The 25,179-nt window shown below is 45.6% G+C and overlaps 2 protein-coding genes and 3 pseudogenes across 2 annotated transcripts; 3 read left to right on the top strand and 2 right to left on the bottom strand.

Annotated features, from left to right (window-relative positions):
- Positions 1–798: 798 nt before the first annotated feature.
- On the bottom strand, positions 799–2,559 carry LOC124664109 (annotated as a pseudogene).
- A 4,935-nt stretch (positions 2,560–7,494) lies between these two features.
- Positions 7,495–12,601, top strand: LOC124659059 (1-deoxy-D-xylulose 5-phosphate reductoisomerase, chloroplastic-like). Its single transcript, XM_047197018.1, has 12 exons — positions 7,495–7,635; positions 8,663–8,844; positions 9,053–9,139; positions 9,251–9,376; positions 9,460–9,522; positions 9,940–10,089; positions 10,311–10,378; positions 10,461–10,572; positions 10,660–10,764; positions 11,049–11,170; positions 11,278–11,424; positions 12,090–12,601. The coding sequence occupies exons 1-12, from the start codon at positions 7,542–7,544 to the stop codon at positions 12,256–12,258; spliced, it is 1,425 nt and encodes a 474-aa protein (XP_047052974.1). The 5' UTR covers positions 7,495–7,541; the 3' UTR covers positions 12,259–12,601.
- A 676-nt stretch (positions 12,602–13,277) lies between these two features.
- On the bottom strand, positions 13,278–16,028 carry LOC124661924 (RING-box protein 1a-like). The gene is made up of 5 exons (XM_047199810.1): positions 15,836–16,028; positions 15,711–15,761; positions 15,566–15,625; positions 13,616–13,687; positions 13,278–13,521 (listed from the first exon to the last, which is right to left on the bottom strand). The coding sequence occupies exons 1-5, from the start codon at positions 15,990–15,992 to the stop codon at positions 13,484–13,486; spliced, it is 378 nt and encodes a 125-aa protein (XP_047055766.1). The 5' UTR covers positions 15,993–16,028; the 3' UTR covers positions 13,278–13,483.
- A 2,391-nt stretch (positions 16,029–18,419) lies between these two features.
- Positions 18,420–19,726, top strand: LOC124664108 (annotated as a pseudogene).
- A 3,048-nt stretch (positions 19,727–22,774) lies between these two features.
- LOC124664107 lies at positions 22,775–24,091 on the top strand (annotated as a pseudogene).
- The last annotated feature ends 1,088 nt before the right edge of the window (positions 24,092–25,179 follow it).

The following is a 25,179-nucleotide window of genomic DNA, read 5'->3' as shown; positions in this document are numbered from 1 at the left end:
GGGCATGATTTGAGGAGGCGGCACGATACCATATTTTTATTTGTATCTAGAACCATTGCAATGCACGAGTATTTTTGCTAGTTTTCAATAAAGAATATAATTATCGCTCACGACAAACCATGCCCATGTGACTCCTTCTATGCAAATCGGCCGCATGATTAACAAATTTTAAATTGAAAATCTATGGTGAAATCTTAATCTTGAAATATGAACGGAAGATTATGATTATATTTTTTTCAAGCAATATTAGGTTGTTTTGTAGAACCTTCGGAACATGTGACTTTAGCGTTGGGTCAAACTATGTTGAGTGATACATTTATTTATATAATGTAATTGGATTCTCGCTCGAGCTTTTGGCTGTGTAGAAAACTGATCTATTATGTAAGACATATTCAGAGATTCCCTCAGATAGTTTTAGAATCATAAAAAATTGTAAAGACATATTCAACTAATTCCCTCGCATTTAGAGAGGGCTGCCGTGCTAGTTTAATTAACGACAATATATATGCAACAAAGCTTTCATGTTGTCTGAAAGCTTGCATGTTGGATATCACATCATTTGTCTACAACACCTTCCTAGGTACAAAAAAATATCACTCATGGTCGCACACTACCAAAATATCAATGCAGGTGGCGCTGCACTGTTAATGCAACCGAACGAACCTACTTACAGGAGTGGGCATGCTATTTCTAAAATGATTCTGCAATTTCACACTGAATATTGTTGACTATGACACCATACTCAATCTCAAGCTAGTGCAAACACGTTGGAGTCGCACATCATAAATAGCAAGATATCTAAATGTGGCGACATTGCTTCCGCTTTTCACTGTCTGTATTTTTGTGGTCTTCGATGTCTTTGAGGAAGTACTCTGGGATTTCTCGTGGTGAACCCATTGCTGACACACACTCAAGCTCGCAGTGACTATACTTGTCTTTGATGGCTGTTTCTTTCAGGAATGGATACGTTCCGATGGACTGCAAACGGTGTATCTTCAAGATGCAACACCTGAGATCAGAGACCATGTAGCCCACTTTTCTTTGCAGCACCAGGTTCCAAGGACGGCTATTCGGGTTGATTGTGAACCTGGCCACAAAAAGGCAGGCGGCAGCAACAACCGATGGCTTGAACTTTGTGCAGTCATAGTCCAGCAAGCTTAAGTCTGCAAGGTAGCTACACAGGAACTCCAGCTTTTTTACATCGCCCCGAGGGCAAATAGTTACGTATCTCCGTAGGAAAAGTTCTTGCAGTGGGGCTCCCCATCTCAAACTTGAGCTTATTCAGTATGTCAGCCTCCATCTTCACCACCTGCTGCTCGGTGTATAAGTTGTTACTAATGTAACTGTAATCTTTTGCCTTGTGTGCATATTCATCGCTTTCGTATTTCGCAGCAAGAAGCATTGAAGCCGCACCCAGTAGCTGCAGCTGCCTGGTGACAATGGCGCCCACCGAGAGGAAGCGGTCCACATATGAGACCGCAAGGTGAAGCGTGTCGGCTGGAAAATTGAATTCATCGGCCACTTCCACGAGCCAGTCCACTAGGATGGCTCTCCAAGAGGGTTAACTTCCCCCGTCGTCGGCATATAGTCTGTCGGCCTCCTCAACTTCTCTAGGTACCGCATGTAGCTGTCGATGTCCTCAATGTACGGCGCGATCTCTGCTCGGGCCGCGGCTGGCTCCGAGTCCGCATCTAGCAGGCGGGCGCGGTAAGCCACGCGGCCCACGCTCTCCCTCCTCGTCGTCGCTCTCTTCCATCATCTCCTCCTCCTCCTCCTCACTGTGCTCGATGCTCTGCTCCTCCTCCTCCTTGCTGTGCTCCATCCTCTCCTCCTCGTCGTCGCTGTCCACCGTCCTCTTCCGCCACTGTTTGGGTTTGCCCCAGGCCATCACGTAAAATTAGACGGACACACTCGCGCCAGAAACTTTGTCCAAGGGCACTTGTCGCGCGCGCTCCTCTGTTCTTCTCAATATCTCGGTCTTGCATTGATGCACAGCAGACTGGCGCATCTTATATATGCACATAGCATAGCCAGTACGTTATCCTAACTCGAAGGGGACTCGGACTCAATTTTATGGCATGCAAAGCCGACGTGCAAATCAACACTAGTACTAGGATGTTAGAATTAGCTAGTCACGGGCTCACGGCTGTAACCCGATGTGTATCGTGGTACGGGCTTGATGTTTCCTAGTCGGTAGGTTCTGTAGCTAAGTCTTTTCCGTATGGAACTCAATGTCCTGTACCGACTATGTAATCGATGGGGCGTGCTTCAATGTCCCCCCTCCCAACCAAACTTGAAGGGGTAAACGTGTGTTTGGTTCGTGACCGAGAAAAATATGGACGATCTCATCCCAAAAGCCAAATATTTCGAGAAAGGCTGGATCATATGATCCTTGAATTTCATGTCTAATCTCACCAGCCGCACTGAAAATCCATGGTCGTCGACACGACTCAGGCACCTGCCACCGTTATATGTGTGGCTCCCCAGCTCGGCGGTGGCAGCCACCATGTCGGGGCGAGCGGTGGGCTTGCTTTTCCGTGCGACTCCCCAGCTCGGCATCGGCGGCCTCCAGGGCGCGGTGAGCGGCAGGCTTGATTTTCAACGTGGCTCCCTAGCTTGGCGGCGGCGGCCTCCATGGTGTGGCGAGCAGCGAGCTTGCTACGTCTGCACGACATCCAAGTCGATGGAAACGGCCTCGCTAAATACGTGTGGGCGGTGACCTTGCTAGGCACGGGTAGGCGGTGGCCCCGCTAGGTCTGGCCTCCGCCACGAAGTGAAAAGGGACCCGTTAATTACATATTAACTGATGTGTTAATGGCATATTTATCCTTTTCTATTAATCGTTAAGTAAACATATTTTATCCCATCCCATCACGTAGGAGAATGGGGCTAGGGCGGGGCAGGTGGAGGAGGAAGACCGTGGAGGGGGAGGAGAGGCAGGGGAGAAGGGGAGGGGACGGACCTGAGCGCCGGCGCCGTCGGTCGCCAGCCGCTCGCTCGGGACGAAGGCGCGGGGAGTCTCCTCGAGTCGGCCTCTGTTTCTCGCGAGCCTGGAGCGACGAAGGGGTATGCGGGGAGCAGTTTCCACGCGATTCAGAGCGGGGGAGCTCAGAATGTTTTGCGGGAGGTTTGCACGCGACGGGAGGTGCCTCGGAATTTCGGTAAGTTTCCAAGTTTTAATTCCGAGGCCACACCAAACGGTAGAAATTGACCTTAAATTTCAGATTTCTGGATTCCATGCGCAATTCTAGACATCCAAACACAGCATTAGGCTATTTCCACCGACACGAGGTAGGCTGGCTCCTTCGCTCAGGACGATGAGAAAAACTCAACCCAACGGCTTGACACGATACGTTTTGTAGCGACCCATTCCAAACCTAAATTTAGGCTAGAAATTTGTCGGTGCAGATTTGCCGCAAACCGCGCGTTATTCTCCCTCTGCCGTCTTTGGCCTCGTTGGTAGCGTCTGCACCCGCTTCGCATTCTTGGGCCAGGGTGACCTTGTGGCCTTCTGTGGCACTATTAATGCCGCCCACTTCACCTTTTGCGTGAAAGTACCGGTGGTCAGCGTTGGGCTTACGCTCCACCATCAATTCCACGAGGGCCATTGCCTAGATTGGGCTGCTACACCCATCCTTTTTAAGGCGTGTTGCCGTGCCGGCGATTTTCCCACAAACGCTCTGGGCCATTGCCGCAACCAAGGGAGACACTACTCCCCACACCAAACAAACGCGCTCGATGGGTAAGTCCTAGCCATGGAAGAAAGGCCGGACGACCACGAGATGGGGCCTTCCGCAGAGGCGGCCGCCACGCTAAGCGGAACCAGCGATACGTCCCCGTCGATGAGGCTCGTCACCAATGGGAGATGGGGACGACCGTGACGTGGCACCGGCGTCAACCTTCCCGCGAGTCCGGCTCGTGAACTCATGAAGGGTGCCGGTGCCACCCGTGCCATGGGAAGGGCGAGAATGGCGCCATGAGATCCGTCGTCGGGGTGCCCTCCTCCCACATGACCTACAGAGTGACCCTGCATTCGTGGTGGACGCGTACACCTAGGACAGGTTCGTGTCATGGAGTTCAACCCACGGCGTCGTGCCGCATACACGGCGACGGCGAGTACCTGCCATGCCACAATGATGGTGGTGGCGACGACGACGGCGGTGTTTATATCACCGCCAAAAGATACGCCCATGAAGCGAGAGATCGACCCCCGTCCAACCGCCCGAGCGAGCGACGAGGAGACCCTCAAGCTAGCCATCACTCAATCGAGGAACTGGCCACATGTGAGGGACTCGCTATCCACATGGGATACATACCACGCCACATGTTACCCCAACGCCACCGGGCACTCGGGCTCTGTGCCTTCGCCGGCGCCGGCTCCTCCGGCGCTAGCGCGGGACCTCCGGCGCAATACTAGTCAAGGTCGTGGGAGCCGTCGGTCCTCGTCGACCTCGATGATGGGGATTAGGCGTCAGTGACGCAAACCCTAGTCAGGTAGAGTTTATTTTGTTTTTATTTAAGTGTGTATCGCTTCATTCGCTCTATGTAAATTATGTTTTATTATATACATAAATAATATCAAAAAGGTATGCATCTAGCCTCTGGGTCTCCCACGACCCAACAACAAAGGTGACGAGATAACAGATTTTATTTTCACTGCTCGATTTAAACAAATCAAAAACATAAAACATACTCTCTTTTTTTGAACACAAAACATACATTTTTAGTGTTTGAAAAAAGTTGAGCCTAAGATACCTTACGTATGAGCGACCGGCTAACTGACAGAGACGTGCATAGCGGCAGGAGGTGTTTCCAACTCGTGTCTCTTCGTGCTGACTGTCCTAACCATTTTCTCGTTTGACTCGAACGAAATTATGTTTTGCTGGTTGATGGTCTTTGGGTTCAAGACACATGTTGTGGCCTGGGACTTTTCGCCGGTAGGGATTCAAACACGTGGACACGAGTACGACTGATCACAACATACTCACGACCGTGACATCCGTAGAAGCTTGAAAGCCATCACGTCAAAAAAATCAAAAGAGAAAATAGCCATGGTCTCGATCGTGTCTCGAGCAAACAACATGTGCTTTGACTCTCCTGTGAGCATGAAAAAAATACTCTTCGGTGCGTAGTTGATAGAGAATCTGCCTGCAAGAACTAGCACCCGGGCTTCCTAGGTCAGAGCATCATCGTGGCATAGAACAGTTTCGCCGGCGAGGAAATACACAGTGACTTTGAATTCCATCAAATGTCAAAGCATCTCAACGGACTTGCATGAGAAAAAGAAACCTCGCTATCATAATAATGAACCGTAACTTCGAGTGACCTTGAGTCAATGACACTCGGGGTTCCACATATGGCGGGTCTACATGTCAGTGGTCCAATACTAATGGAGCATAGGTCAGAGGCGGAGGACCGTAGATGCTTGATGCCGGCGTCAGCGCCCCGACGAAGTGTGGTTGTACTGTCGGCCGAGCTGCATAGCACCAGAGCCGAAAGCAGGGCCGGTCCATGCATTTTAGGGAGCCCTAGAGGGAAACGACAGCAAGGTCTCTTGTTTACAGTGGCAAAGGTTTCTTGGGGCAGGGGCCATGTTCACCCTATCTAAAAAAATCTTAAAGATATCTATTTATACTAAATTTTTAAATATTACATAAATTTTAAGCATGATTGGTGTTCTGGGCCCCTTAACAATTTCCATCAAGCTTCATCACTTAGTCACACAAAAGACTTAAAAAATATTAGTTTTCCGCAAGATACATATTAGGGTAATGTAATAACAAACTAAATAATATTTACATTTGGTCAATTAGAGTAGAAGTACGGTAAGTTTCAGCTTGAGCCTTCTATATTTTCTTAGAACTATTGTAAACTATATGAGCTGAGTAAATGTTAAAATATTTTTTCGGGGTGAGAGGAGAGTTAGAGGCACGCACAGTAAGCTGCGGCTTAGGACATCTTTAACCGAGACCCTAGCTCTTGAGGGCCCAGAGGCGAGCGTCCCTCTACCCTGCCCTATGGGCCAGCCCTGGACGAAAGATGGTGGCAGATGGCCACTTTTTTAATGTGTGTGGCCGCTCGACACCATCTCTCCGTGCTATGCCACTTGGCCGACCATGCAACGACACTCTGCTGTGTTGTCTTTTCTTGAAACTAGGTTTACATGGCGCGTGTGCGCTGATACAGAGCTCTACGATTACACGAGCTTGCGGCCAGGGCAGAAAGCTCATCAATGATGTCTGATCCAACACATACGATCCATGTATGATGACTGCTGCAATGGTGTCTGAACCTAGTCAACATCCTTCTTTCTCCCATCAATGAAGACAGAACGAGGTGTGGCAGTTACCGAAAGAAGGGCAGCAAGGTCAACATATCTATCTTCGGCATCTTCTCCGGTGTAATCGTAGAGATTCGGCTACCGAGAAGTTGTTAGCAAATTGAAAGGTTGCCGAAAATAACTATCTCAAGACAAGTGTGTACGTGGAAACACGAGATCTCTCATCAGCTAGATCAGGCAACTTCGACGATGCCTCCTTGAAGACTAACTCTTAATACAAGATATGACCAAAAAAAAAATAACGAGGGGTCAAGGTTTTCCCGACACTTACCAAGAAAAATCTCGAATTGGATCTAGAATTGACGGGTTAATGTGAGCTTATCCATGCGGTTAGGCGCTCGTTAAATAGGAATCCATTTTCTAATCGGCTTTCGTGCTTTGGTGAATCGTCCAAGATCTTTTCGGTGAGCTATCGCTTTCTTCTAGCATCAATAGAATTTATTGGTGTTAAGAGAAACCTCTTGCGGAAAGGTTGGCTAGAGATTTCTTAGAAATATACGAGCCCCTTGGAGTAGTATTATGTCACTAGTTTATGCCATATCATAATAGAGTTTATGACAGGATTAGGCAGATCGTTCCGAACATCCATATTCACAATTGCCAAGAGTATTTCGGCACTATTAGATGTGTCTTTTCTCATTCTTAAAAAAAAATTCTTAGATGCCAAAGCTTTGATTTGATAAACAACCTAAGATATACATATATAAACGTAGAACATAAAATGAGTGTTTTTCGAGATTATTTAATGAGTTTAGCACCGTCAACTATACCCTCGTAGATCCGACGTGCGCGGGCGCACGTGTGTGTCCGTAGGACATCTGCACGCAGATCTGCTGCTCTCCAAGAGCAGCCGTGCTTTAAACACTTTAAACATGATGATGGTGATGACGTGGACGGCCGGACCCCTCGCCGGCAGTCGCCTCTCCACCAGTGACGTACTGACGTGGCCGGGCCGGCTCTGCAATTAAAGAAACTCTCAACTGAGCAGGGAGAGGCAGAGTATCGGGGGTTGGGCACTGGCGTCCATAGGAGGCTCAGATGCCCTCCGCGTCTTATCTCCACACAATTTTCCACCGTGATTATATAACTCATCATCCATCGTCTCCCACCTCCACCTCCACTATCCTCTGCCCCTCTCTCCCTCATATCTCTCGCTCCACGACCATTGTCCCCGGCGAACCAACAGCGCTCGACGACGGCGATGGCGCTCAAGGCCTCCTTCGCCGGGGAGCTCGCCGGAGCATCCTCCTTCCTCGACTCCGGCAGCAGGGGAGCTTCTTTCCGCCACCGCAAAGGTTGGATCTTCAGCTCCCTCTTCCGTCTGTAACCCTGTTTCCTTTCTCTTTCCTGTTGTGAGTGTTTCTTGTTTCTTTCTGGTTCCTGCCCTGGAAGTTTCCTGTTCTTGCTAATCTCCTGCCATTCTGATGGCTTCTTGTTTGTTTTTCTCTACTGAATTTAATACTATTAGGCATGAAGCTTTTTATTTCAAAAGTAGAATACTTGACATTAAGCAATCATCAGTTACGAGGTAATTGCACTTCTAGACTAGATTTTTGGTGATGGTGCAAAGATGATGATGCACTTACTCTGCTTGCTCATGAAGATTATTAGTTTATTACACCCATTTCGCCGCGCGGTATTGTTAGTCTCCAACCACTTTTTGGATTACTGAAATTGGGTTAGGATGAAAAATCGATAGAGCTTTTCGTCAAACTGTTTCTGCTGACTGCTCTTCGTTTTCACAGTGCATGGAAACTGAAGAATATAGTCAGTGTAAAGTTGCACGCCCGCCCTCTAACTGCTTTGATCTCGACGTCTTTTAAAAGGCGGGATTTGCCCGGTCCCCGTAGAAAAGTTAGTAGAATTACTTCCTTCCTTCCTTGGAGATAAAAAAGAAAGGCACAAAACTTCAGAATTCGATGCAACCTTTTCTTTCGGCAGTTGGCAACTGTAATACCTACCTGTCCAGAATCGCCTCTTTTGCAATCAACTGGCTGCATCAAATTCTGAGATATCATCTTGCCGTTTGCTAATTCAGGCCCTGGGGAATATCTACCGATGTTCCTGGAATATATTCTGCCTAGATTCCATTCCAGCTACTACTTTCTAGCGATATGATATTGTTCAGGTCAGGAATTCGTACTGCTGTCTGTGGCTTTCCTTCTAGGCTATCAGAAAGTGCTGTCCAAACAGAACATAAATGTTCAAGATATGGATGCAATTAGCTCAGCGCTAGAACTTGTCTAGTTTTTTTCAACATTTTGCATAGATCGTCATAGTGGTGTTGCTTTCTAATCCTACTTTAACTTGTGTTCATTGCAGTGGACTTTACGTTTCAAAGGAGGGACAAGAGAGCAGCCTCACTGAGAAGGACATGTTGTTCAATGCAACAGGGCCCACCACCGGCCTGGCCTGGTCGAGCTGTTGCTGAACCTGGGAGGAAGACGTGGGATGGTCCGAAGCCTATCTCAATTGTTGGTTCAACTGGCTCCATAGGGACACAGGTACACTGACTATGATAGGACGCATGGAAGTTTTTAATCCGCCCCGTTTTGATGTTAGATGTTCAGATAATATTGATTGTTGAGATTTCGAGAATTTTTTGAACTTGGTGCATCTGTTTAAAAGATGTGGTTGGCTTAAATTTGCAAATATAGTTGGCATGACTATCTCTGGTAACAGTTTCTCCAATTATGTTTGCATATCTAAAAGACGTTGGACATAGTTGCGGAGAATCCTGATAAATTCCGAGTTGTTGCTCTCGCCGCTGGCTCCAATGTGACCCTTCTTGCTGATCAGGTATAATTATCTTTTGGTACTATTAATTTTCACCATTTTTAAAATTTGTAATCGAAAATATGTATTTAGTTGTTGTATTAACTGGATGCAAGTTACTGTCGAATTTATCAGGTGAGAAGGTTCAAACCAAATCTGGTTGCCGTAAGAAATGAGTCATTACTTAATGAACTAAAGGAAGCCTTAGCTGATTGTGATGAGATGCCAGAAATTATTCCTGGGGAGCAAGGTGTCATAGAGGTAAGACCTTTTGTCTGATCCTATATGTGTAAGGAATCAATGTTTTGCATTAAATTTGACAGATATCCAACCTTCAATAATAGGTTGCCCGCCACCCAGAAGCAGCTACAGTTGTTACCGGCATAGTAGGCTGTGCAGGACTGAAGGTGATTTATGTTTTTTATGTTGCATTTTTTGTCCTTTCTTTTTAAAAGTGTTGATGCATTAAGAAAATTAGATATGCAACAACCTAATTGATAGTGCCGTAGTGGTGACCAATATCCTATTCTTATTTCTTACTATTTTAGAACCTTGGTCCATGGTTCCTTTTATGATACTGCATATCAGTAGGCCCATCATGCTGCGTCAGTGGCGCTGCTTTTAGACTGATTAATATCTTATATTATCTTGGCACTTTCTGAAAACACTACCTTATCCTCCACTTTGGTTGCATCTAAGTAAATTAGATGCAGACAAATCAGAAGTACATGCTTTCTGAAGTTACTATGATGCCTACTAAAATATCCACCAAGTCTGGCACAACGTAACTTACTGCAATACATATATTTTCTTTGTTTTGTCAGCCCACAGTTGCAGCAATTGAAGCTGGCAAAGATATAGCATTGGCGAACAAAGAGACACTTATTGCAGGTGGTCCTTTTGTGCTTCCTCTTGCCCACAAGCACAATGTGAAAATACTTCCTGCTGATTCCGAGCACTCCGCAATATTTCAGGTACATATTATAAGCAATTGCTCGTTGCTATGTTTCACCATGAGGCAAGTTTATTGTACATAAGGTTGGGATAGTTAGGCTGAGTGGGTTGAAACAAACTACAATAGAATGGCGGCTTTATCTGTGAAACTTGTAACAATGTGTCAGTACGATTTATGCTGTTGTGGTCTATTTGTTGTTAGTGCCATATGGTGAATTTAAGTTTGCTGCTCCTATCCTAGTGCATACAAGGCTTGTCTGAAGGATCACTTCGTCGCGTTATTCTCACTGCATCTGGTGGTGCTTTCAGGTAAAGTCTGTTGCCATATGTATTATATATGTTTCCCTTCTGGAAGCATGAAACTCCATCTTATACCATTTGATGATGTCAGGGACTGGCCAGTTGAGAAGCTGAAAGATGTAAAAGTTGCCGATGCTTTGAAGCACCCAAACTGGAGTATGGGGAAGAAAATCACAGTAGATTCTGCTACTTTGTTCAACAAGGTGCTTAGAATTCCTCATTTTATATTTTGAAGTTCAATTTTTAGCATATTTGTACTGAACACTAAAGTGGTAACTCGATTCTTGCAGGGGTTAGAAGTAATTGAAGCACATTATTTGTTTGGTGCTGAATATGATGACATTGAGATTGTAATTCACCCACAGTCTATCATACACTCTATGATTGAAACCCAGGTGCGTCCTACACATTTTCTATTTTTTTCTTCTAAGAAGCGTATTCTTAAGCACATTGTAATACATTCACACATAATTCTGATGTCGTGCATATTATTTATTCTTGCTTTCGCTAGTAGTACTGTTTTTGTGCATTGGACCATCTGAGTACAATCTGAGGTCTATATTCTTCTGAGATCCTCTAAAAAAATTTATTAAAAAACAAAGCTCTATATATTATTATATGTCAAGTTGTTTCTGTGGCTCAGTGTTATCCAATTATTCATGAAGTTCTACTTCCTCAGGATTCATCTGTCCTGGCTCAGCTGGGATGGCCAGATATGCGGTTACCAATCCTGTACACCTTATCTTGGCCAGACAGAGTGTATTGCTCTGAGGTGACTTGGCCCCGGCTGGATCTTTGCAAGTACAAGCACTTCCCCTAACTGATATTGCCATCAATATTTATGTTCAGGAATAACATCTGAGAATTTCAGGCTTACTTGATGGGCTAACTGTAATTGGATAATGCAGGCTGGGCTCACTGACATTCAAAGCTCCTGACCATGTGAAATATCCATCAGTGGAACTTGCATACGCGGCTGGGAGAGCTGGGGGCACCATGACAGGAGTTCTGAGTGCTGCTAATGAGAAGGCTGTGGAGATGTTCATCGACGAAAAGTATGATTCTTTCTACATGTTATCATCTTATTTTTCCTCTTCACTTTTAGACAAAGTATTTCATAGTGGATGCCATGTTCTGATTTTGTTTACGCAACTATGTTCTCCGTGTCTGTTCTGCTGACAGCAGCGTTCTTTGGTATCAACCAAAGTACCTGTGCATCTCTTGTGCTTTGGAAGTTTGAGTTGAGAGGAGAACGTGTGTCCTTAAAGCTGATATTCTCAAGCACTTTGTGACATAACCTATGCATTCTAGATTATAATAGCAATACAGAATCTTGATTCCGTAACCGGTTGACATAGAGTAGCTTAAGTAGGACCTACCTGTTGTTGCTTGTTCCATACTGTAGCCATCAGAAGGTGGAAATGACATACTGGTTCCCCGTAGGTACTGGTGCTGTCGAATAAGCATTATCTTTTCTGCCTGAAAAAACATATTAAATGGCTGACAGTATTTCATCACTTCATGTAGCAGCATGCTGCTCCAAAGTTTAGAGATGAAATCGACATAGAGCAAACAACGATGTTCATTAGTAGATATTTTTCTTCCCAGTTCCCACTACTATTTCATTCCAAAGATGCATCTTAGCCGCCTGTTATCTGAATTGTTACATACATTGACATAAAAACAAGTCATCATCTCTCTCCCTCTACTGTCTTTGCAGGATCAGCTACCTGGACATCTTTAAGGTGGTGGAGCTCACCTGTGACGCGCATCGCAACGAGCTAGTGACCAGCCCATCGCTGGAGGAGATCATACATTACGACCAGTGGGCGAGGAGGTACACAGCAAGCCTGCAGGCATCCTCTGGTCGGAGCCCAGTGCTTGCATAAGGCCCCCATTTGGAACGCGGGACATTTACACAGTTCTCACCAGAACCTAGCTTGCGTAGCTACCACCATGACCATGGTGTCCAGCAGGTCTAGAAGATGATGAAATATGGGTAGGTGGGCACAGAAGATGTACATTACTCCCTGGCCTTTGGTAAAAAAAAATGGGTCATTGGGAAGCTTAGATCACGATTTATCAACAGGGCAGGCATAGGTTGCCTAACTAAATGTAAATCATGTCTTTGCATGAATAAGTCATGACTATTCCATGTAAATTTTGATGGATCAATCGATAAAAGATTTGAAAGAGTATGAATCAAACGTATCCCTGCAGTCATTTTGTGAATCTTAGGTGTTCGAACTGTAAATCATGTCTTTGCATGAATAGGTCATGAGTATTCGATGTAAATTTTGATGGATCAAACGGATCCCTGCAGTAATTTTGTCAATCATAGGTGTCACTCTTTTTTTTTGTCAATCTTGAGCAAACGACATTTTCACTGGGCGACCTTCTATTTTGCTCTCCACGTCATGATCCACATTACACTGACAAGATTTTAATGTTGATCATCCATCCATAAACATGCAAATTAAGATAAATCTAAGTCACTTAATTTGGGACAGAGAGAATACATCAAAAGCACTCACCAGGATCGCATACCTTGCATATAAAACCACACAAAGCATATCAACACACAAAGATAACCGACCCACACAAAACATTCTCCTCATCGTTGCAATGGAGATAAAGCACCGACACTTTCTTCACTAATCACCGACAAAAAGAAACATAAAACCACCCTGAGACATTCCATCTGAATTCCAGGAGAAGCCATGCAACTTTTTGTGGCACATCAAAAGCATTGCCAGAATCTGATACCTTGCATAATAATACCACGCTAAACATATCTACTCAAAAGTTAACTGGCTCATGCAACATTCCCAACATAGAATCCTTATCCTGACAAGCCCAAAAAGATTGTATAACATCCAAAAGCACCGACTTAGGAAACGGTAACACATCACAGGCAAATGAGGAAATCCATTAATACGATAGAATTGACAGTCGGGTACACAGATACTTTATACAAAATCATCACACAAGTGCAGACCGTTGATAAGGATGAATGTAGATGCAAATGTTCTAAAGTAGCTGAACACAGCGATGTTTGAGATAAGATAGGCCTGAGCTTCCAATGCAGCAGTAGTCAAGAAGCAGAGGGTGGGTCTAGTGGCCATATTTCTGGAATTCCCATTCGCTGTTGTCTGCAAGGTAGAACGGAGAGGATATGTTGGTCAGTACAAAGATGGCAACAAGATAAGCTTTGAGGGAGACACTGTAGACAATATGTGATGTTACCTAATGGGCACACTTGGCGAGTCTTCAGCCACCTACTGATGCAGTGGAAGTGGAAAGCATGATTGCAGACACCTGTAGTACAACAAGAGTCATGTTAGATCCAGTGAAGCTAAGAACAAATAATTTGCTAGGTTAAATTCAGTTTCCAATAGAACATAGTTTGAATAAAGCTATTATAGTAAATTTGTTTACAAAGTTAAGATTTAACCTCACGAAATAGTACACCTATCCCAAAAAAATATCTCAACATTATCAAAAATCAAATGTTGCAATTAACTAGAGCCCCAATTAGCGACTCAATCAGGACATTCTAGAATATTTATGTTCTGGGCCTACTACCGATCATGTCGTGTGTCCATCAATGAGTGCAGAGACGGTCATCAAGGTCTATAAATTTGTAAGGGCAAACACATGACAAACCAATTCTGGAGCAATTCGTGCGATTACCATGTGTTTTGTCTCTCAATCCACCATCAGTATATTATTTCCAGTTGCACATATGGGTAAACTAAATTTCTATAATAAGTGGTTATATCAGGCTAAATTTTTACAATAAGTGGTTATATCAGGGTAGGCAAGTTACACGAAGAATATGGATATGAACAGGTATATGACACTCCCTCCATCCACACATAAGTAACTCGGATTTTTCTAGATATGCTAGACAAATCTGGGTCACTTATTTGTGGACAGAGTGAATATAAGACATTAATATAACTAGCATACCTTAGGAAGATGATATAATAGTTTAGGATGTAACCTGATACTAATGCTTCTACAACAGGTAAACAGGCAATTTGGCATCATGTCCTCTTTGCATTTATGATACCTGGTATCCTATGTTTTAAAGGAGTGGACTTATATAGTACATGATGAGCTTATCAGTAGAATAAGGTTGTTCCGTGAGTTGATGCTAATTAAGTAATTATCCAAACAAAATTAAAGGAACGCCTTACTATAGTCATACCCACAAGATTCCTTTCAGAAAGAAAACAAATCAACGAACAGACACTCAGAGGCAATGGCTGAGGGGATACAACTTTGACTTGAGCGTTTAATCATTGTTCAAGCTACAGTCAAGAAAATCACAGAAGTTTCATTTTCCATAAGGGAGGCACTAAACAACTGTAACTTGAGCGAAGAAGAGGTTGCAATCATGTTTCACTAACAAGAACAACACTAATCCATAGTCACAAGCTAAATATGAACTAGAGTACTAGTACAAGGAAATATCATGAAAATTAGAAGGTAAAAGGACAGCTGGTAAGGTCCCTGCCTCTCCAAAAAAGTTGTACACATAGAAAGAAATTCTAGTTTATTTGAGATTATCAGTAAGTCTCTATTTTCAGAGAACTGCACAGGGCCTCATGGTTGCTCAGGGCTCAAGCATAATGGTCAAAATTGGTGTATCAGTTTGCAACAGGAAGGGTGAGAAGAGATGGATATTGTGTTCTATTCACTCAATGATGTACATACATGATACCTTTTCAAGCAGTTATACGATATACAACATCATATTGCATAGCACGGAAGAATAGTTCCTTGCAGATATAATACAAGATGCATCTATATGTTGCTTAAGTAAAGACATACACATCATCTAGCATCTGTAATAGATTTGACGACTTCATATTTATATGTTCTTATAAGATTATATTATCGGGAACCAATGTGCATTGCGGAGTCTGGTCTTGCCACCCAAGGCCCTTCGCGTTGGTGTAGTTTAGCAATCCCCTTTATTACCATTAATTAGTGCTACTTATGTGTAATCTGGGGCCATTAAGCACCAAACGCTAATGAAGCATCCACGCTATAACTCAAGCTTCTACAACAGCGCAAATAGTGTGGTGTGGTAGTATATAGCCTATAAAGATAACGCAGACGCAGACATAGCACACGAAGCATACAAAAATCAGGTGACGGCTTAGATTAGAGTGGCCGGAATCGTACCCCAGGCGACGGTGCACTCCTCGCTGGTGGCGCTGGCCTGGTTCGCCTGGCACTCGATGCCTGTAGCCAATGAATCAAATCGATGAAACCCTAATCACAGATCGCCAACCCGAAAAACAGTACCTAGAAAAGGAAGCGAGCTTACATAGATCCATGATGTGGTTGCGGCAGATGGCGCAGTTGTCGACCACAATATCTGCAAAAAAGATCATCAGACTGGATCGAAAACTAGGGTTAGGGATTGACGGGCGGTCGGATTTGTGCGCGTACCCCATGCCCAGAGGGCGACGGCGTTCCACTTCTTGATCTCGAAGCGCTTGGTGGGCTTGCGGGAGGAGGAGGGCCCTGCGGCGGAGGAGCCCTCGGCGGCGGGGGCGGGGGCGACCGGCGGCTTCACGTCGGCGGCGTCGGTCTCCATGGCGGACATCTCGTCTCGGCGGCCGGTCGAGTCTGGGTTAGGGGATTTGATCTGCGGTGGGGTTTCTCACCGAGCCCAGGGCCGTGGATTTTATGGGCTCTGTGCGGCGTGTCCGTCTATTTCACGCCCGATGTTCGTGTAGCTATGCAATTAGGGTTCCCTGCAAAATAAATAAAGGTATGAAATTTGGGTAGATTTTCTTTTGGACTCTTAACACAAGTATAGTTTTGATTTAAGCTGTTTCGCAACAAAAAAAAGTTTTGATTTAAGCAAGGATCAAGGTGAACTACTATTTACGTCCCAAAATAAGCTCCTCCAATTTATATAGATACATGTGTATCTAGAAAAAAATTGAGCAGCTTACTTTAGGGCAGAGGGAGTTCCATTATGGCAAGTTGGCATCATCCATCCGCCCATGCTTGAAAAGATCGGAGGGTGGCAATTCCTCCACGCCATGAGCATGGGTGGAGCACCTTGGATGCGAAATTGGGCTTCGAGGGGCTAGTCTGTGCTTGCTGCCCTCCTCCACATCTCCCCTCCGACGCCTTCTTCAGTCGTTGTCTCCTCCACCCTGAACACAGTGGTGGAGCCAGCAGGGTGGAAGGGTGGGGCGGGCCCACCCTAAGATTTGGCTAGCCCATATGTCTTGTATAGAAAATAAGAGCATATGTCTTGTATAGAAAATAAGAAAATTCCAACCCAAGTTAGGTCTGGCCCACACTAGCAAGATGGATTGGATTCGCCACTGCCTGCACAACCCTACTCCATTTCTACATGGCTTCGAGGGCGCCTTCACATGCGGGACCCAAGAAGGATGGCTTTTAAGATGGCTGGATCTTGCTTCGGCGAGTCTGATTTGTCACCGTCGAGCTTGGTGATGGTGGAGGTCCGCATTTTCTGATATCACATATGGTATTGTGTTTTGCTACATGTCTGATGTAAGTGTGCTATAATAATCTATATGCATATCTTATAGAGAGATTGCACTAGTATTACATATGTTTCATGGAATGTTGAACGAATTAGCAAAAACCGTTGGATGTACCGCGTACAAATGCAACATTCACATAAAAAAATGTAAGACGAGTTTTTTGTAGCTGCATGTAGCTATAGTTGGCTGCTTTGTCTTTATCAAACAACTATAAAAAGATAAAAGGTACAATTACAACTCTTCTCTTTACAGACAAGCATGACCATGAGAAAAGTGGCAAAAATATGTGTGTTGAACCCGTACCCCTTCGCCCGTGACCGTGAGGGGATCATCAGGCGATTAGGGTTCCTCTTCCTCCCGTCTGCGGTTGCCTCCAATCTGGCCGCCTCTGTGGCCTTCAGGCCATGGAGGTGCGGCGGATCACGGCTCTCTTCGGCGGCAGGGGGTGGGGGCTCCGTTTGCCTGTTTTGGGACTTCCTTCCCCGTCTTTAGGATTTTTGTTTGTAGGGGCGACGCTCAGGTGGTGGTGGCAGCGCCTCGTGCAATAATGTCTCGTCGGCTTCAACCCCATCTCTAAGGCGACATCGAGAAGCTTGTGTGTGTGGTGTGGTCTTCGAGGATTTCGTCTGGCTGTAGGGATCTTCGGATTTTCAAGAAGCTTCAGCTTCAGTTCATCCTACTTCTTTGTCTCCGGGACGGATGTGGTCTTTTTGACCCGTTCGGTGACTTCCGTTCGCAATCAACAACGTCAGGCCGACTTAGGGAGGAGCGGCGGCGGCGGCGGCGCGCCGTCGACACGGTCTGGAGGTTGAAGATGAAGGGCTTCTCAAGGATCTCGTTTTAATTTTCATTTTTCTTAGGTTGATTTGTATTGTTCGATTTTTTTAATGTCATTGTGCTATTCGCAAAAAAAGAGAAAAAAAAGGCAGAAATAGCTAGCGATTGGGACTCTCACCTATATATATGGGCTAGGACAAAAGTACCGTGCATCCCTGAAGTGATTCCGAGATGTGACGCACTGTTTTCGTTTTGCTTTTCATGTATAAATAAAACTGGGCTTAGCGCACGGACAAACTAACGAAAGAAGGAGAACCAGCAGATGGGCCAAGCCCAAACAACCGGAAGGGGTACGCGTAAGCTCAAAACTCCAGGACTTCTCCCCTTCCCAGCGGCTGGCCGCCGCGCGAAATCTCCACCTCCGACCTCCCCTTGTTGTCCCCACGCTGCACTCATCGTCATTCGTCAACCCGGTTCGGACCCATCAGCTCGCCGCGGAACGACGGCCACCCTCTTCTCCGGTTTGCTGCTGCTCCTCCCAAGACACCCCTGGTGTTTCTGGCCGCCGGTCAGTGCTCTTCCTTTAATCTTTTCTGTGGGAGAACTTGGAGGTGACCTAGAATTATTTGCACAAAGTTTGAAGATCACGATCTGTTATCATGTGCAGACTTCGTCTTAGTACTTAATCGTGAAGAAATTTCGGGAAAGAAGATACTCATCCACGAACAATGGCGACTGTGACCGGCGAAGAATCACGGGAGCTGCCTTATTGTGGGGAAGAAGAACGTAGTAATCCACATACGATGGCGACTGTGACGTGCCAGTCGCCGGACCTGCCTCAGGACATCTTGATTGACATATTTTCCCGCCTCCAGATCCCTGATCTCGCGCCTGCGGGCTCTGTGAGCTCCTCCTGGCGTTCGGCCTACACCAGCCTACTCAACCTTGGGAAGTACTACAAACAGGCCCAGACGCCATGCCTGCTCTACACTTGTGAATACGCTGCGTTGCACGTCTCTACAGTCTCGCGGAGAAGAGGGTTTACAAGCTGCCTCTCACAGGCCCACTCCTCCGCGGCAGGTTTCTGATTGGATCATCCCTGGGATTCCTAGTTACAGTTGATGAGAGGTCTGAGATGCACCTCGTCAATCCGATTACCGGTGAGCAGATTGGCCTCCCTTCGGTGACCACCATAGAACAAGTGAAGCCCATCTATGATGGCACCGGTGCTCTCCACATGTACGAGTACTCATTCCACACTGCAAAGAAGGTTCTCTGCCCCCAAAAAATTGTTGCTCTCGACGAGCTGCGGAAGTTTCTCCAACACAAGGCCTTTGTGCTTTTGGACACATCCACTAAGAGCTTAATTGTGGTGCTCATCCACAACCCACATCGCCAGCTCTCCTTTGCGAGGATCGGGGATGATAGCTGGACCTGGCTGCCGCCGCACGCCTTCTTCGATGACTGCACCTACAAAGATGGACTGTTATATGCTACGAACACGCATGGAGAAATTCATGCCTTCGATCTCTCTGGCCCTAAGGTGACATGCAAGATGATAGTGGGGAGGTTCGAAGTTGAGAAGTGTAGCAGCATGTACATTGTACAAGCTCCATGGGGCGATCTTCTGCAAGTTGGGAGATCATTTTCAGATTATGAGTTAGAACCTGAGCCTGAAGCATTTGTTTATTGGAACACTGGCAAATTTAGGATGTATAAAGTCAGCATTGCAGGGAAAGGACGTGAGAAAGTCAGGAGCTTGGGTGACAATGTGTTGTTTCTTGGGTATAATCAGTCGCTTTATCTTAGTGCCAAAGAATATCCAGGTCTGAAGGCAAATCATGCATACTTTACCGACGATAGCATTTTGTGGACAAAGGGATTTGAGAATAATGGCCGTGATATAGGAATTCTCAACCTGTACAATAACACGAGGGAGGAAATCGTGTCACCTCGGCTTTGGTCTGATTATCCGGCTCCCACATGGATTACACTTGATCTTAGAAAGATGAAGCTAGTTTTAAACCAATTTTGAGTTTTCCCATATTTGCTGATATGTTATCATGATGTACATCAGATGCGATTCTCATGTTAATCCTTGAGTTATATAAATAACAGATCCTTCAGCATCGTTAAATTTGTGTTGAATTTTTTATCTGTTGTAATGTTCATCTTGTCCATGGCTGAGTTTGGAAAATAATAAAACGAACTATTGTCATTTTCTTCAGGTGCATATGTTGAGAATACAAAAAAAAATTGCTTGCAGATGTGAACTAGGAATTTAATTCTTTGAACATTAATAAGGAGTTTAACCTGCTTCTTGTACCTTACTTCATGTATCTGTTGAACATGAAGGCTGCATATTTTCCGGCATTAGCGTGAAAGTATTCATTTTTGTTATTCTTTTTGGCTACACATCACTTGAGAAAAAAAAATCTTTACCGTGTATCAAAGAGACTCGGCAAAAGCCAAAAAAAAAAGCTCAGCAAAGCATTGTGAGCAAAGTCTACTTCGGCAAAGTTTCTTTGCCGAGTGTATTTTCGTGGACACTGGGTAAAGCCTTTGCCGTGTGACAAAATGCAGTACTCGGCAAAGAAAAGTAACTTCACATCCAGATGATGTAGACGGCCTCGTGTCGGTTTGATTTCCTGAGTGTAACACTTCGCAAAAGCTGCGGGTTTGCCAACTATTACACTCGGCAAATCATTTGAACAATTTTTTTTAAAGGCCAGCGACGAAGTTGCTGCCACATCGAGTCGGGACACTGCATCCAATCCGCCTGAGCTCCTCCCTGCCTTCTGCCATGAAGACAGAGACAATGCTGCACTTGGGATGGTCTTCTTCCCTGGCGCCACACCATGAAGAGGAGCGGGAGCCCGTCACGAGGAAAGCATAGCGGCGGAGGCGCGAGAGCCTATCATGGGGAAGGCCTAGAGGCGGAGGCGCGGTCTGCCTTGGGCAGTGCAAGGCAGTAAGGGCGCCGTCGAGTGGAAGAGGTCGCCAGCGGTGGTGCATTGTGAGGAACATGGGGGAGGTCGAGGCATCAGAAGCATTGAGGAAAAGGGTAGCGGCGTTGTGGACCATGGCGACGGATTATGGGGGATTGGCAGGCACCACCGAGCGGAGGAATGAGTCACCGCCTTAGGGCCTCTTTGTTTGGGCTGGCTACGGCTGGCTGTGATGTGTTGCTCCGTAGAAAAAGTTGTTGTTGCTGAGAGAAAGTTGTTGTTCCGAGTTTTGCTCTTTGGCAACTCGAAATTCGAGCCGAGCCAAGCTAGCGCGGGTAGACTCGTTAAAGCTCAATCAACTAGCGAGTTAGCTCGACTTAAGTCGTTTAACAATTGAGTTTAGATTTCAAACTTGGTTCGACTCGCAAAGCACGCTAATAGCTCCGGAGTAGCTCGTTTAAAATGTATAAAATAGTCAAAAGCAGTTTGGTCTTCGAGGATTTCGTTTGGCTGTGGGGATCTTCGGATCGTCAAGAAACTTCATCAGCAATTCATCCTGCTTCTTCGTCTCCGGACGGATGTGGTCTTTTTCACCCGTTCGGCGACTTTCCGTTCGCAACCAACAACATCAGACCGACTCAGGTAGGAGCGACGGCGCACCATCAACATGGTCTGGAGGTTGAATATGAAGGGTTTCTCACGGATCTCTTTTTAATTTTCATTTTTCTTAGGCTGTTTTGTATTGTTTGTATTGTTCAATGTTTTTTTAATGTCACTGTCCTATTCGCAAAAAAATAGAGAAAAGCGGCAGAAATAGCTAGCGATTGGGACTCTCACGGGAAACTTTTGCATATATCGGCTAGTACAAAAGTACCGTGCATTCATGAAGTGATTCCGAGATGTGGGAGTTTTGTTTTTAAATAATAAGAACCAAAATTCGCGTCCCTGGAGACTTGAACCTGGGTGGCTAGGTTGTACATCCACTTCCCTAACCAGGTGAGCTAGACTCACTTTTTTGTGGCGCACTGTATTTGTCTTCCTTTCATGTACAAATTTCAAAAATTTATACTCCCTTTGTTCTGAAATACTCTACATTCTAGTTCTAAAATTTGTTCCGAAATAATCTACATTCTACCTTTTAGTCAACAACAACACTAAAAATGAAATGGTTTTGCTCTTTTTATTAGTTGTTGTTGTTTTCAATGTACTAGTTTAGATTGGTTGTTCACATATCAAGTAGTACTAATAAATACAATACTAGTTTGTCTTATTTTTTCTAGAATATAAACTACTCCCTCCTTCTCTTAGCTTAGGGCGTAAATATTCCAGCACGGTTAAGGAGAGGCATGCAAATTAGTTTTCGGCCGGTCCTGCCCCTATTAAATAGCTAGCACGGTTGATATCCCTCTCACTGATTCCTTGCATGCACCTCCTAAATTCAAAGCCAGCCACGCACATCCAACTAACGATAATTACAGCCATGCACACCCAATCACAACCCGCGCTGGCTCCTTGTTTCCAGGCCTAGTGAGGGGTAAATTTGACAAGTTGTTGTTTCTACTCCATGCACGCCTTAAGCTGTGATCAAAAAACGAAAAAAATTATACGCCCTAAGCTAAGAGAAGGAGGGAGTAAATCAGAAGGGAGGGAGTACTCCATAAAACTGACCCATTAAACTGGGCTTAGCGTACGGACAAAAACTAAGGAAACTAACGAAAGAAGGAGAACCAGCAGATGGGCCAAGCCCAAACAACCTGAAGGGGTACGCGTAAGCTCAAAACTCCAGGACTTCTCCCTTCCCAGCGGCCGGCCGCCGCGCGAAATCTCCACCTCCGACCTCCCCTTGTTGTCCCCACGCTGCACTCGTCGTCAACCCGGTTCGGACCCATCAGCTCGCCGCGGAACGACGGCCACCCTCTTCTCCGGTTTGCTGCTGCTCCTCCCAAGACACCCCTGGTGTTTCTGGCCGCCGGTCAGTGCTCTTCCTTTAATCTTTTCTGTGGGAGAACTCGGAGGTGACCTAGAATTATTTGCACAAAGTTTGAAGATCACGATCTGTTAACATGTGCAGACTTCCTCTTAGTACTTAATCGTGAAGAAATTTCGGGAAAGAAGATATTCATCATCCACAAACAATGGCGACGACTGTGACGGGCGAATTGCCGGAGCTGCCTGATTGCGTGGAAGGAGAACGTACTGATGATCTACCTACGATGTCGATTCTGACGTGCCAGTCGCCGGAGCTGCCTCAGGACATCTTGTTTGACATATTTTCCCGCCTCCAGATCCTAGATCTCGCGCGTGCAGGCTTTGTGTGCTCCTCCTGGCTTTCGGCCTACACCAGCCTACTCAACCTTGGGAAGTATTACGAACAGGCCCAGACGCCATGTCTGCTCTACACTTGTCAATACGCTGGGAAGAACATTGCATGTCTCTAAAGTCTCGCGGAGAAGAGGATTTACAAGCTGCCTCTCACCGGCCCACTCCTCCGCGACAGGTTTGTGATTGGATCATCCCTGGGCTTCCTAGTTACAGTTGATGAGAGGTCTGAGATGCAACTCGTCAACCCGATTACCGGTGAGCAGATTGGCCTCCCTTCTGTGACCACCATAGAACAAGTGAAGCCCATCTATGATGACACCGGTGCTCTCCACATGTACGAGTGCTCATTGCACACTGCAGAAAAGGTTCACTGCCCCCCGGAAATCATTGCTCTCAACGAGCTACGGAAGTTTCTCCAACACAAGGCCTTTGTGCTTTTGGACACATCCACTAAGAGCTTAATTGTGGTGCTCATCCACAACCCACATCGGCAGCTCTCCTTTGCGAGGATCGGGGATGATAGTTGGACCTGGCTGCCGCCGCACGCCTTCTTCGATGACTGCACCTACAAAGATGGACTGTTATATGCTACGAACACCGGTGGAGAAATTCATGCCTTCGATCTCTCTGGCCCTAAGGTGACATGCAAGATGATAGTGGGGAGGTTCGAAGTTGAGAAGTGTAGCAGCATGTACATTGTACAAGCTCCATGGGGCGATCTTCTGCAAGTTGGGAGAGTATTTTCAGATTATGAGTTAGAACCTGAGCCTGAAGCATTTGTTTATTGGAACACTGGCAGATTTAGGATGTATAATGTCAGCATTGCAGGGAAAGGACGTGAGAAAGTCAGGAGCTTGGGTGACCATGTGTTGTTTCTTGGGTATAATCAGTCACTTTATCTTAGTGCCAAAGAATATCCAGGTCTGAAGGCAAATCATGCATACTTTACCGACGATAGCATTTTGTGGACAAAGGGATTTGAGAATAATCGCCGTGATATAGGAATTCTCAACCTGTACAATAACACGAGGGAGGAAATCGTGTCACCTCAGCTTTGGTCTGATTATCCGGCTCCCACATGGATTACACTTGATCTTAGAAAGATGAAGCTAGTTTTAAACCAATTTTGAGTTTTCCCATATTTGCTGATATGTTATCATGATGTACATCAGATGCGATTCTCATGTTAATCCTTGAGTTATATAAATAACAGATCCTTCAGCATCGTTAAATTTGTGTTGAATTTTTTATCTGTTGTAATGTTCATCTTGTCCATGGCTGAGTTTGGAAAATAATAAAACGAACTATTGTCATTTTCTTCAGGTGCATGTTGAGAATACAAAAAAAAATTGCTTGCAGATGTGAACTAGGAATTTAATTCTTTGAACATTAATAAGGAGTTTAACCTGCTTCTTGTACCTTACTTCATGTATCTGTTGAACATGAAGGCTGCATATTTTCCGGCATTAGAGCAAAGTCTACTTCGGCAAAGTTTCTTTGCCAAGTGTATTTTCGTGGACACTGAGTAAAGCCTTTGCCGTGTGACAAAATGCAGTACTCGGCAAAGAAAAGTAACTTCACATCCAGATGATGTAGACGGCCTCGTGTCAGTTTGATTTCCTGAGTGTAACACTTCGCAAAAGCTGCGGGTTTGCCAACTATTACACTCAGCAAATCATTTGAACAATTTTTTTTAAAGGCCAGCGACGAAGTTGCTGCCACATCAGGTCAGGACACTGCATCCAATCCGCCTGAGCTCCTCCCTGCCTTCTGCCATGAAGACAGAGACAATGCTGCACTTGGGATGGTCTTCTTCCCTGGCGCCACACCATGAAGAGGAGCGGGAGCCCGTCACGAGGAAAGCATAGCGGCGGAGGCGCAGGAGCCTATCATGGGGAAGGCCTAGAGGCGGAGGCGCGGTCTGCCTTGGGCAGTGCGAGGCAGTAAGGGCGCCGTCGAGTGGAAGAGGTCGCCAGCGGTGGTGCATTGTGAGGAACATGGGGGAGGTCGAGGCATCAGAAGCATTGAGGAAAAGGGTAGCGGCGTTGTGGACCATGGCGACGGATTATGGGAGATTGGCAGGCACCACCGAGCGGAGGAATGAGTCACCGCCTTAGGGCCTCTTTGTTTGGGCTGGCTACGGCTGGTTGTGTTGTTCTGTAGAAAAAGTTGCTGTTCCTGAGAGAAAGTTGTTGTTCCGAGTTTTGGTCTTTGGCAA

The sequence above is a fragment of the Lolium rigidum genome, chromosome 6, assembly GCF_022539505.1.
Source record: "Lolium rigidum isolate FL_2022 chromosome 6, APGP_CSIRO_Lrig_0.1, whole genome shotgun sequence".
In the NCBI taxonomy this organism is placed as follows: Eukaryota; Viridiplantae; Streptophyta; class Magnoliopsida; order Poales; family Poaceae; genus Lolium; species Lolium rigidum.
This window is presented reverse-complemented; position numbering and strand designations above follow the sequence as displayed.